At 35.5% G+C, this 13,321-nt stretch overlaps 1 protein-coding gene across 1 annotated transcript; it reads right to left on the bottom strand.

The window, feature by feature from the left end:
* Positions 1-10,077: 10,077 nt before the first annotated feature.
* On the bottom strand, positions 10,078-11,619 carry LOC148027538 (oleosin G-like). The gene has a single exon (XM_087688910.1). The coding sequence runs from the start codon at positions 11,256-11,258 to the stop codon at positions 10,824-10,826; it is 435 nt and encodes a 144-aa protein (XP_087545036.1). The 5' UTR covers positions 11,259-11,619; the 3' UTR covers positions 10,078-10,823.
* Positions 11,620-13,321: the final 1,702 nt, after the last annotated feature.

Consider the following 13,321-nt stretch of genomic DNA (forward strand, 5'->3'; position numbering starts at 1 on the left):
AATGTTTGGGGGCCTACATAGAATGTATCTATTGGTAGTAGCAAATACTTTGCCACATTTATTAATGATTGTTCAAGAAAGTTATGCATATAGTTTATGAAGGAGAAGAGTAATGTATTTCAGCACTTCAAAACTTTCATAGTGGCTATTAAAACAGAAATAGGCTTGAAAGTTAAGTGTTTGAGATCAGATGGAGGGGAAGAGTACCTCTTTAATGAGTTTAGTAGCTTCTTGAGGTCCCATGGAATAAAGAGACAATTTACTTATAGATATGTCCCATAGTAAAATGAGGTTGCATAAAGAAAAAATAGGCATGTTACAAAAGTTGCATAGGCATTGATAAAATTTGCCAAAATATTTTTTGTATGAAGCTTTTTATACTATTGTCTATATTATGAATAGAAGTCCCGCAACAACAATTCATGGGATGACCCTTGAAGAATGCTTTACAAGCAAGAAGCCTGATGTGTCACACTTAAAAGTGTTTGGTTATATTGCATACGTTTACATGCCAAATCAGCTACAAAAGAAGCTTGATCGAAAGGCTAAAATATGTATTTTTATTGGAGCAAAAAGGGTATCATTATTATAACCCTATCACAGCTGATTTCAAGGGGAGCATGGATGTTATTTTTTATGAGATGAGCAGTTGATATGTATCTACTGGTGATGTATTAGATTATGATAATGATCATGATAGCTATGTGCATTAAAAAAAGTAAAAACCATGGAGATTTAGTGGACCAGAAACATCATTTGATACTATACTTACAGTTCGTCCTTGGATTGGTAAACTAAGGAGTAGCCCCATATCTTCAGGTGGATCTACAAGTGTTGTATGTAAAGACAAAGGAAATAAGAAAGTGTTGGATGGTAATAATATATCTACTAGTCATTTGGGATGTGATGGAGATTCTAATGGTTCAGAGAGTTTGGATGATGAGCTTCAATCAGGACATTAGGTGTACAGAGAGCACATAGTAATGTAAAGGCTCTACTAAGTAATCCAATGATACGCATGTCTAGCAGGGTCAAACATCCTCTTAAAAGATTTGGTTTTGAAGGTTATACAACTAACCATTATGCTTATATAGTGAAGGTAGTTGAGGATGTTGAGCCCAATTGTTTTAAGGATGCTATTGGTCATGCTCATATTGGGATGCAGCGATGGATGAGAGAGATAGTTGCGTTAGAAGCCAATAAGACTTGGGATTTGGTACCCTTGCATAAGGGAAAGAAAGCTATTGGCTATAAGTGGATTTACAAAATCCAGCATAATGCAGATGGTTCCGTTAGTAGGTATAAGACTAGGTTGGTTGCAAAAGGCTATGCTCAAACATATGGCATAGATTATGAATAGACATTTAGTCTAATTGCTAGGATGGCAATCGTTAGATGCATGATTGCCTTAGCAACAACCAAAGGTTGGAGTTTGCAGAAAAAGGGATGTTAAGAATACATTCTTGCATGGTGAATTGCAAGAAGAGATGTATATGGAGCAGGCAGCAAGTTATGAGGATTTAGAGCATCCCGCATATGTGTGCAGGTTAAAGAATGAGCTCTATGGACTAAAGAAAGCACCTAGAGTATGGTCTTACAAGATTGGAGAGTATCTTGTCAATATTGGCTTTTATATTTCTGATTATGACACTCACGTTATGTGAGAAGGAGAGATGCAGGGTTGTTCATCATAGTCATCTATGTGGATGGTTTGATTATTACATGTGACAGTGACAATGGGATTACTGAAGTTAAGGACTTCTTGAAGAAGAAGTTTGAGACGAAGGATTTGGGTGAACTGATATACTTTCTTGATATTAAGGTGATCACATGTGATGATGGTTTATGGCTATCCCAAAGACAGTATGGCTTGGATATGTTATCCAAGTATGGTATGACAGCATGTAAGCCTCTTTCAGTACCATTAGAGCAAAATATGAAGTTGAGTGCTGACATTGGGGATGAGATAGAACACCCTATTATGTTCAGGAAGATAGTATGGAGTCTAATCTACAAGACTATCACAAGGCCAAACTTGAGCTATGATGTTGGTCTTGTCAAATCAGTTTATGCAAATGCTTAGAAAGCCTCATTTGGATACAATTAGACGCATATTGAGGTATGTGAAGTTCACTTTACATTATAGACTTTTTTACAAGGCAGGTAAGAATGTATAGGTGTTTGGATACATAAATGTAGATTGGTTTGGTAGCATGTTAAACACAAGATCTACTAGTGGATTCATGTTTTCCCTTGGTAGTGCAACAATTACATGGAGTAGCAAAAAGCAACCTACAGTTGCTTTATCGAGTACAGAAGCCGAGTATAGAGGTGCTGCTATGGCAATATGTGAGGTGGTATGGCTGCAAAAGTTATTGGGTGATTCAAATGTGCAAGGAGATTGTCTATTTGTCATTCACTATGACAGTATGAGTAGCATCCAACTAGCTAGGAACCATGTGTTCCATGCTAGGACAAAACACATTGAGGTGCACTACCACTTTGTGAGAGAGAAGGTACTTGTAAGGGAGATTGACTTGGTATATATCAACACACATGATCAGATAGCTAACATTTTCACAAAGGCATTGGGTGCAAAGAAGCTTCAAAAGTTTCAAATCTTACTTGGAGTTGTAGAGATAGAGTTTAGCTTGAGGGGGATTGTTGAGATGCCAAGCTCAACACGTGCAAACATTGATGATGGACCACCTAGCTAGATGGGTCCGCACGTTTACACTTAGCATGTCAGTGGTCATTATGATTCTCACATGGCTAGTGACTTATCACTTATGGTATTTAGTTTGTTGCACCTACCTACAACTAGCATAGTTATAATACTAATCAATTAGTATAGTCAATTATGCACTATTGTTTGACTTGGTAGCTCCTTAGTAGGCCATTTTCCTTTATGTTTCATCTTATCTATACTTTGTGTACATTTTATTGTGTATGGAAAAAGAAAAAAAATAGCAAAAAAATGTTTTGGTATCCATTTATCTTCTTGTGTTATTAAGTGAACTTTCCCTTGTGTGTATAGTGTGTGTTTGGCGCGCAGCAACTCAAGTCCCCCCCACCAAGCAATTCTTGACAACATTAGATGGATATAATAGGTGAAGAAAATTGATCTTAGTTGATTATATCAATAAGCATGGTGCTAGATAGGATATCAAATGGGATGGATAGCCTGTTTTAACTAAATTATCAAATGGAGAGGTTTTAGGCATCCATGATCAAGATTTTATACACAATGGAAAAAAGCTAGTTAATATTCTCAATAAACCAAAGTGTTGGTTGGCTTTTGGTGATGTTTGGATTACTTTGAATCATGTCACCATTGTTTATGATTATTTTTTAGTTGATAAGTATATTGTTAAAGAAGGAGATAGTAGGCGAGACGATCGAATTGAATTGTAGCACAAAGGATATGTAGTAGACAAGTCTGATGGTTTTTGGGGGAGCTAGCAAAAAATAGAAAATATAAAAAATAGTAGGGCATGGTATGAATACAAGCTTATCTCCAAACTATTAGAGATTACATTGATATTTTATTATCTCCATACTTGGTGGAGAGAGTCTAATTAACAACAAAAGTGGCATTCTTCTTCCAAATCTAGAGATCTTGGATTACAAAACGTGCCACATATATAGTATCAAAGAATTTTATTAGTAAGGAGGCATTCCTAGATGGCGTACAACTCTTATGCCACTTTGTTGTAGTGCTTGTAAAATATTTTAGAGACTTTCATCCAAATAAGATGCTTCCAATATATCTAATTGGATCTGATGATGTTGAAATCTTTTTCGGCAATGTTGGCAGCATGATTGAGCAAGAGCACACTAATGACTTGATGGACAAACTACATAGTATAGGAATCTTGAATAGGCTTTCACATTTTGAATGCAAGGAGCAAGAGCACACTAATGATTTGATGGACTGATTGCATAGTATATGAATCTTGAATAGGCTTTCACATTTTTAATGCAAGGAGGATGGTGTGTCAAATTTATGCAGGCCCACAAGAAGTAAAAATATGTATGCTAAGAGTTAAATCTCAAATAGACCATAAGAGCAGTAAATTTAGGTGATTGTAAATGTATCTCAACTAATGAGAAGATCATTGATGCGTTCAAAAGGGGATTACAAAGTGCTTGACAAATTTATGAATGTTTGCAAATGAAGCCAAAAGGTAAAGATGATAAGAAATGGTAGTTAGAGCCTCAGTCCGAAGGCTTTTTTGAGGCTTATGCCAATTTAAATATGCAAGATTCCGATACATATGAGGAATCTTTAGTTTTTGCAGATAACGAAGTGGATTCTGAAGAGGATATATGTACAACAACTGAGATAAGACATGTAGTGGATTCTATGTTGGATGAAAAAGATGGTGAGCCCAATAGTGGAGCTTGCGAATAGTAGGCTTCTTTTTAAGTCTACATTAGTAAGCCAACTCAATGGCAATCCCATGTTGTCCAAAGTTAGGCTTACAAGGGTGTGACAAGGGGTATAGTATAGTAAACATAACAAGTTTCAAACTCAAACAAATGATAATCTATTTGGCATTGGTTTAGATTGGGTTGTGTCCTTCCAATAAGAAAATACAAATGGAAAGATCACAAGGTCATCAAAAAGGAAAGAAAAAAAGAAAGCCAAAGGGTATGGTACTTTGGGAGGATTTAAATAGATGAGAAGAAAAGTTGGTACTACATGTGGAGAGAGTACAAGAGAGGGTTTGTCCTCTCAAATACACCATCAAGGGTAGAGGTTCAACTTGGATGGTGTCAAAACTCAAAGGGATCAAGGAGTTCTACATGTGGTTTGACGAACCTTAATATGATATATATTGAAAGTATCATTGCCCTTCCAAATCTCACATATGAGATTAACACTAAAAAATATAAAATCAATGAAAATGATTGGAATATATTAAATTAATTTATTCATTGTGCCTTTTGTTATGGCTTGATAAGATTTCAACTGGGTGAAAAGTATATTGTATTTGTTTGTTATCTCTAGATTTTGTATGTATATGTGTGTATATGTGTATTACATATACACTTAATATGCTTTATAAGAATGGTGGAGAAAATAATTTCACATGAATTAGATACAAAAGATGTAATTATATAGTCCACTATCATCAAATGGGACAATACGAAGATCAATATTGCAACATAAGAGAGCCTTCAGATAGTGGTAGGATGGTCAAAATATATATTCCTACATTTCTATTCCAATTTTCATGTTTAAGGACCTATAAGGCTTACTCTAAGGTAAGCTTTAACAACTAACTTACTAGCAAGCATGCATCATAGCTTGTGCATCATAGTTTTGTTCATGAAATGGTACAGTATGAAGATATTTTATAAATTTTCATAATGACAAATGCTAATAACTTAAGAGCAAGTTTATGACCAATTTTGTGATAGAACTAGTATTTGTATGTATTACATAAGGATATGTTAAATTGTCTTATTGAGAAATAAACTTACAATAAGTGATTTATAAATTATAGTAAAAAATCATTTAAAAAGTTATAGAGATATATAAAACATGCCATGAATATACATGATATATGGGATTTACACATACATAATGACATATGGGATTTATACATGTGTTAAGTTGTTATCCAAAGTTAGATTGAACTAATGTTTTAATAGTAATTAGGAATCATAATTGAATTCATGCTACAAGGGTCAAAGGTAAGCATTGATTTGTAAGCATTGCAAATCAACACAATGATCATCATCTCTTAACATTTATAAGCATGAAAATTTCATAGTTAATCATTAGATATATTAATCAAGATTGTTGAATCATCTATCTCGCAGCATTGTTTAAATTTTGAAGAGTGACACTATAAACGAAATGGTAATTAAGTTAGCGATAACCTTGGTTACTCTAGACTATGGTAGACTACTCATTGAAAACATGCACTAGGAATATTGCAAAATATAATCGCTTAGATCATTAGTGTTGTACAATATAATACCAAGAAGTATCCAAAATATTCCAATAGGTTAAATAATGACATGAAATCTTGGTATTCAACCAATCCTCCCTTTTTTTGGATGGTTAGGAGCTAGCCAGCTTGTCACCTTATCAACTACTTGGGATGAGGTGTACAATTCCTTAGGAGTATACCCAATAGTACTGCTTGTCACCTTATCAACTACTTGGGATGAGGTGTACAATTCCTTAGGAGTATACCCAATAGTACTAGTCTTGGAGACCCATTTGAATAAATTTTTAAAATCCCTAAATCAACGTGCTCAAACTTTATGGGTCCTAAATTATTATCCAAAGTCGCATTAACTAAATTTGCTTTAATAGTATTTAGGAATCACAATTGAATTCATGGTACAAGGGTTAAAGATGAGAACTACAAATCAACATAATGGTCATCATCTCTTGAATCATTTAATTCTATCAATCAAGAATGTTGAATTTTCTCATAACATTTTCAAAATTTGTGGAGTGACAATTACAAACAAAATCGTAATTAAGTCAGCAATGATCTTAAAACATGCACTAGGAATATTGCAAAATACAATCACTTAGATAATTAGTGTTGCACGATATAATACTAAAAAATTTCCAAACTATTTAGGTAGGCTAGATAGTGACATGAAATATTGGTATTCAAGCACTTTCCACCCCCACCAAATGCTTACTAGCCGCATAGGAGTCGACTATTTGTGCATCCTTGTTTGGTTAAGGGTATTGTTTGAACAAACTAATGTAGCATTACTCACTCTCACATTTGATCAATTAGGAAGTGACTTTTATTAGGTGGATGTTAAGATTGCTAAATAGTGACCATCCATCATAGGCTATGAGAACCCATCCATCATTCCTATATGAGAGGTAGAGCTCAAAACTCCCATGTTTAACTAAGTCCTCCATAACAAAAGGGGGGCTAGATAGTTTTCCTCATGGAACTGTGAAGTTTTGTTTAACTACCATATTTAGTTAACCATTCCTAGGAGGGGGGTTGAACGATATTGCTACCATGAATTTTTGTTTCATTACCACTAAAATGAGGACCCTTAAGGTTTTGACAAGAGGTATCTCACATGTGGTGTTAATGCTATAACCTTCTAGCTTATAATATACACAAATATTAATGGAAAATCAAGAGAGACACAATTCGCATGAGAGAATTTGAGAGGAGTTCATGTCAAGGGAATGGGTACAACCTAAGACAAAGGTTTATGATGAAGAGAGAGATGTATTGGCAACATAGATTTTCTGAGTGGCATTGAGGAGGGATGCATCAATGGTCTAGATTGTCATTAGTATGTGATTTGACATATGAGAGCAACAAGGGGCACATTTATACATGTATATACATGTGTATGTATGTATGTATGTATGTATGTATGTATGTATGTATGGGTTATATGAGTAGCAAGTTCCACATTTCCAATGAAGGTTTACAACTTACGTACAGATGGGCTCACATAACATCATGTGTTTCAATGAACATAACATACATATAGAAGGGCTTTCAAAAGTGACTCAACCATATGAGAGTAGCAACTTTCTAATTAAGGCTTACAACTTACATATAGAAAGACACACATGGCATACATTTGTAAGGAATCTCAAAATGACTGCGTTGTGTCCCATATGAGTAGCGAGCAAATTTCCAACTATCATATCAAGCACATTTTCAATAGTGGTTATAACATACATAAATAAAAGGGTTTTAAAGAACCTCAACCGCATAAGTACCAAGCAAAAGCTTCACACTTTCCCAAATACATTTCCAATAAGGACTATAACATGCATATATAAAAGGGCTTTCAAAGAAACTCAACCATGTGAGTAACAAGCATATGATTCACAATTTCAATTTTGCAAGTAGAAAAGTTTCTTACCTATAGATGGACTATAACATTTCCAATAAGGACTATAACATGCATATATAAAAGGGCTTTCAAAGAAACTCAACCATGTGAGTAACAAGCATATGATTCACAATTTCAATTTTGCAAGTAGAAAAGTTTCTTACCTATAGATGGCAAGGTATATATGTAAACCTTAGCTCTCAAAGATTATGCAAATCTTAGCTCTCAAAGATTATGCAAACCTTAGGTCACAAAGATTGAGAACCTCTACTCACCTATAGATGAGGATGATGGTGGTAAGGCAACATGTCTCTTGGTGTAACTCAACCATATGAGTAAACCTTGCCATCTATAACCTTACCTATAGATGGCAAGTTGTATATGGAACCCTTAGGTCACAAAGATTAAGAACCTTTACTCACCTTAGGTCACATAGATTGAGAAAATTTACTCAAGTGATGGTATGGCACATGTCTTTTAGCATTGGTGTAAGTCAACCTTTTACTCACCTTAGGTCACAAAGATTGAGAAAATTTACTCAAGTGATGGTATGGCACATGTCTTTTAGCGTTGGTGTAAGTCAACCTAATGGTGGTAAGGCACATGTCTTTTAGCGTTGGTGCAAGTCAAAACCATACGAGTGCCGATCACATTTCCAAAAATATAGCATATGAAGGGCTCCCCAAGCACACATAGCAATAAGCACAACATTCACAATTTCACCCATGTCTATAGATGGCAAGTTATACACACAAGCCTTAGTTAACAATGATAAAGAACCTTACACTAACATATAGATGGCAAGTTTGTGTTCATTGTTCAATTAGAAGTGACAACTAATGTGACTAATTGGCCTTGATTGTCAATTAGTCGCATGTCAATCTAAGTTGTATTTTTTGTAGACTCCAAAAAATATAAATTTGTCTCATCCTCAAAAATGTCTTGCAAGATTGTTCATTGTTAATTGAATTAGCCTGGGTGATAGCAAGAAATTGCAAGAATGTTCATTGTTAATTGAATTGGCCTTGGGTGACAGCAATAAATTATTAGTGTACTTCAACCACCTACAAGTACACTTGATTGACATTTGTCATATTATAGGCTCTTGAATATACTAGTTTTTAAAATTGACACTTGCCATATCATACACTCTTAAATAAGTAATGAATGAATTTCTACTAGTTCTCTACTTGTCTAAATTACTTTTTGCAATTTTTCATATAGATTAACACCTCAACTTTTGATTACAAGGTCTTTATCATATTTATTAAATTGAATCTAACTTTTTGCAATTTTTCATATCAATCAATACCTCAAACTTTGATTATACATCAACCCTATAACTAATCAAAGTCTTTTTCATATTTTATTAATGCATCAACCCCATAACGATTGATTTATCAGATAACATGATTGCCACCCAACTTTTTGCATTTTTCATATATATTGATACATCAAGTAAAGGGTGAAAAGAAGAAAGAACGTGATGGGGAAGGTACAAAGTTAGATTGATTCAAAAGATAACATAATCAATTGATTCAAAAGATAACATAATCACCGCCCAACTTTTGCATTTATTGATACATCAAATGAAGGGTGCAAAAAAGAAAGAAAATGATGGGTAAGGTACAAAGTTAAGATTGATTCAAAAGAAAAACATAATTACCAACAACTTTTTGTATTTTTCATATATATAATTACATCAAATGAAAGGTCAAAAAAATAAAGAAAATGTTGAGGAAGGTACGAAACGGCCATAATTGTGAATTACGATCATCAATGTCATGTGATCACAAGACATGAGATTGAGAATGTGACTATACGGATAGATGGTTGGTAGTTTGATTTATCTTATTATCACTAGACATGATCTCAATTACTCAGTTGGATTGATCAGTCAATTCATGCAAAAGCCAAAGAAACCTCATTTGGATATTGTGAGAAGGATTATGCCATATGTAAAGGTAGTGTTTAAAAACAATCTGAGTTGTCCAACCATGACACCCAATAATGTCTAGTACATATGGACCTTTAACTAGTTAGTTGAATTGAGTTTTATCCATTTCAAAGAATCATCTAATGATGATGTTACTAGTTAGTAATTTGCCATAACCTCTCAACCAAATAACATTATACAAATAAACCATCTAACGTTGTTACTATTTCCTCGTACAAATTTGCCCTATAGCAGCCTGACCAAATAACATTATATAGTACAAATGTCTATTTGTAACCTTACATAAACCATCAGATTCTAATGTTGTTGTTACTAGTTTCCTCGTATAGATCTCTCTTATAGGACTTTGACCAAAAAACATTATATAGTACAAATGTCTATTTGTAACATTAAATAAATAAACCTGATCAATCTTATATCGTTACTATTGGACAACACAATACCATCTTGCAGTTTCCAGAAATGTCTCAGGCAGGTTAGATGATGACATGAAAATGCCCGAATTTGCATCGGCATTTGAGTGCCCTCGTAATCTATGACAACTTGGGAAGGGTAACAACTAACTGCTACATACTTTTGCAGAAGACCAAAAGTCTAATTACTGATTCCTGTCTATTGATCAAACCAATTTCTGTACAGTTGCATCTTTCTATGCAGTTGCAAAAGATAGACAGATTGCTGCCTTATTGTTTGATATAATCCCTGAAGAATTGCAAAAGATAGACTGATTGCTGCCTTATTGACAGATTGCTGCCTTATTGTTTGATATAATCCCTGAAGAATGCGATTATCTTATACAGCTTGAACAGCCTAACTAATTGCTGCAACAGTTGCAAAAGATGACTAGTAGCTGTATTATAGCTATTGAGTTCAACTTATTCCTGTACAGTTTGCTAAAGACTGACAGATTGCTGCTTATCATTCGATAATCCCTTAAGAATACTATTATCTTACATAACTTGAACAGCCTACCTTGATCATCGAATACCTGCGATACCACATCGGCCTCTAATTATGCCCCCGGTGCCGCATCTTTCGTCTTGGTACCTGCCTCCCTGGCCTTGTGCTTCAGCTGCTCGGCTGTCTCCATCGTCCTCATCCGCAACTGCTCCGCCTGCTCTGCGCCTGGTGGATGCCCCCCCTTTAAGTAGTTGTACAGCCATGCCAGGGCCGCCACAAAAGCCACAAATGCGCCAGTGGCTGTGAGCGCGCCTGCTGCGCACAGGAAGAGGATGATGCCGAGAGGGACAAGGATGGGGCTGAAGAAGAGGAAGACGGGCGTGAGGAGAATAAGGCCAATGACAGTACCGGTGATGGCGAGGCCGAGAAGGACGAGTGCGGCGATGGTGCCAAGGAAGGTGAGGACCTGGTGGCGCTTCATCTTCTGGAACAGGCCCTCGGCTTTCTCGCGGGTCTGCTGACGTGCTTGGCGGGCTTGGTCAGCCATATCTGACGGCTTCCTCCTCTCTTATGTATGTAAAGACCAATACAGTTATGCATACACAGAGCCCGACTGTGTGATACTCTTTCTTTCTGTGTAATACAGCACTGTATTATACCTCTGCTGATCCTCAAAGCTATTGTATGGTGCTGATATACAAGATGATGTAGCTGCTCTGTGAGAAATACCTGTTCGACAGTAAGAGAGGGGCAGACGCCATAGCCAAGAGCTTATTATACAGTGTCTAATGCCTTCCTCGCTCATCGACATGCATGCTGGTTTTTTCTATATCAGTCTTTGTTGTATGAACACTCCACTTGGCCATGTCTAGAGCCCCACGCGTCTCCATTATGGCTCTCCTCAATAGTCTAACCCTAACCCTTCATCAACGTTCCAAATCATCATCATCATATCATAATTGTAATTAAGCATAATAAATCGTATTTATAATATAATTATCAATTCATAACTATCCCAATCACATGTCCATAACTATATCTTTACACTGGTGAATCAACATTTCTTTATAAGCATGAACGAGCATATTTTTATTCGTTATACATCACATAATGTTGGACGATTGAATTTTGTGCACGTACAAAGCGCAATTGTTGGACGACGCGAGCTAGTGATTTGGGAATCATACTATAGTTTGGGAGCTCCCTATTATTACTCCTCTAAGCCTTTAACATTTCATAAACCACATATTCATGTTCATGTTCATAATCTTATCACACAATAGAACTCTATAGGGATAGAACTTTGTGGCCATACTAAACACCACAGTAAAGGTTGGGGGGCTAGTAATGTGAAAATAAAAAGATTTGCCTTTCCAACAAAGAAAGCAACCACTACAATGTTTCATACATGGGCTTGACACAAGGGCTAATACATATGTATGGAGCTACATATCTACAAACTCACCATGATCCAGCCAAGCAACTACAAACCTCATAAGTTAGGTAGGGTTTATGTGTAAAGAACTATACATATTTTCAATTTTGAAATTTCTTGGACTTGATCCTAAAATGATCTAAGATCCTTTAACAATGATATCTGGAAATTTTCTATATTACTCTCATTTAAAAACTTTGGAATCTAGTTTCTCATTATTTTCATTTAAAAAGACAAGTCTAATCCATGTCTAATCAATGAGTCTCTCAAAAAAAATGCTACACATAACACTGTATGTATCTCAATATTGCTTCAAGTATCCTCATATTGTGAGCATAAAGCTTGTCATGGTTCAAGTCTTACTTGTATATGCCACCTTGATTATGTAAATATCATGCATTTAGCCTTTGTAAGGATCAATAATCCATCAATTATCCTACACAACAAGGTGGGTTTACAAATAGCCCTTAGTCCTTCCTTTTGTTTTCATGTTAGCTAGCAATTCATCCTCTTTTTGGTCCATGATATTAGCCTATGCTAGCATCCCTTGGGAATATGAACATTAGTATAGTTAGTTGTTTTAATTTCATTTTCATTGTTATTCTCGAGTTAAGATAACATGGTCACATGTACTCACTTCTTTTGTCTCATAGATCATCCCAATATTTTAGAGATGTGAATATATCTTGCTTGCAGGCATGGAGAGAGAGAGAGAGAGAGAGAGAGAGAGAGAGAGAGAGAGAGAGAGAGAGAGAGAGAGAGAGAGAGAGAGAGAGAGCTAATTGTTCCATCAGGCCCTTCATGTGGGAGATAAATTTCCCCAATCCTTCTCCTTGCTTAAACTCTAAGCTAAAGAACTCTATCTTTAGTGATATCCTAGGATTTTTTCCTGCAACTCCAGATAGCTTTTCTAACTCATCCCACTTGGCTTTTGCAGTGGAGAGTTGATCCACATGGTGTATAAGGGACTCATCCAAATGTAACATTGTGATAGATTAAGCCCTCTTATCATCATCAACATCATTCCGATTAGAATAAGAGATTCATGGAAGCTCATAGAGACAAGATAGGCCATAGGTTTGAGAAAGCAAAGAAAACCACACTACCATTGCATAAAGCTTTCCTCTTTAAATAGGCATATGGGTACATTATATTGGGTCCATTTTAACTTGCCA

The sequence above is a fragment of the Lygodium microphyllum genome, chromosome 12 (assembly GCF_053477565.2).
Source record: "Lygodium microphyllum isolate KBCC chromosome 12, Lygodium_microphyllum_v1.1.10, whole genome shotgun sequence".
Lineage (NCBI taxonomy): Eukaryota > Viridiplantae > Streptophyta > Polypodiopsida > Schizaeales > Lygodiaceae > Lygodium > Lygodium microphyllum.

Coding starts and splice junctions, on each gene's coding strand:
- LOC148027538 (XM_087688910.1), bottom strand. CDS start 11,258: ATGGCTGACCAAGCCCGCCAAGCACGTCAGCAGACCCGCGAGAAAGCC.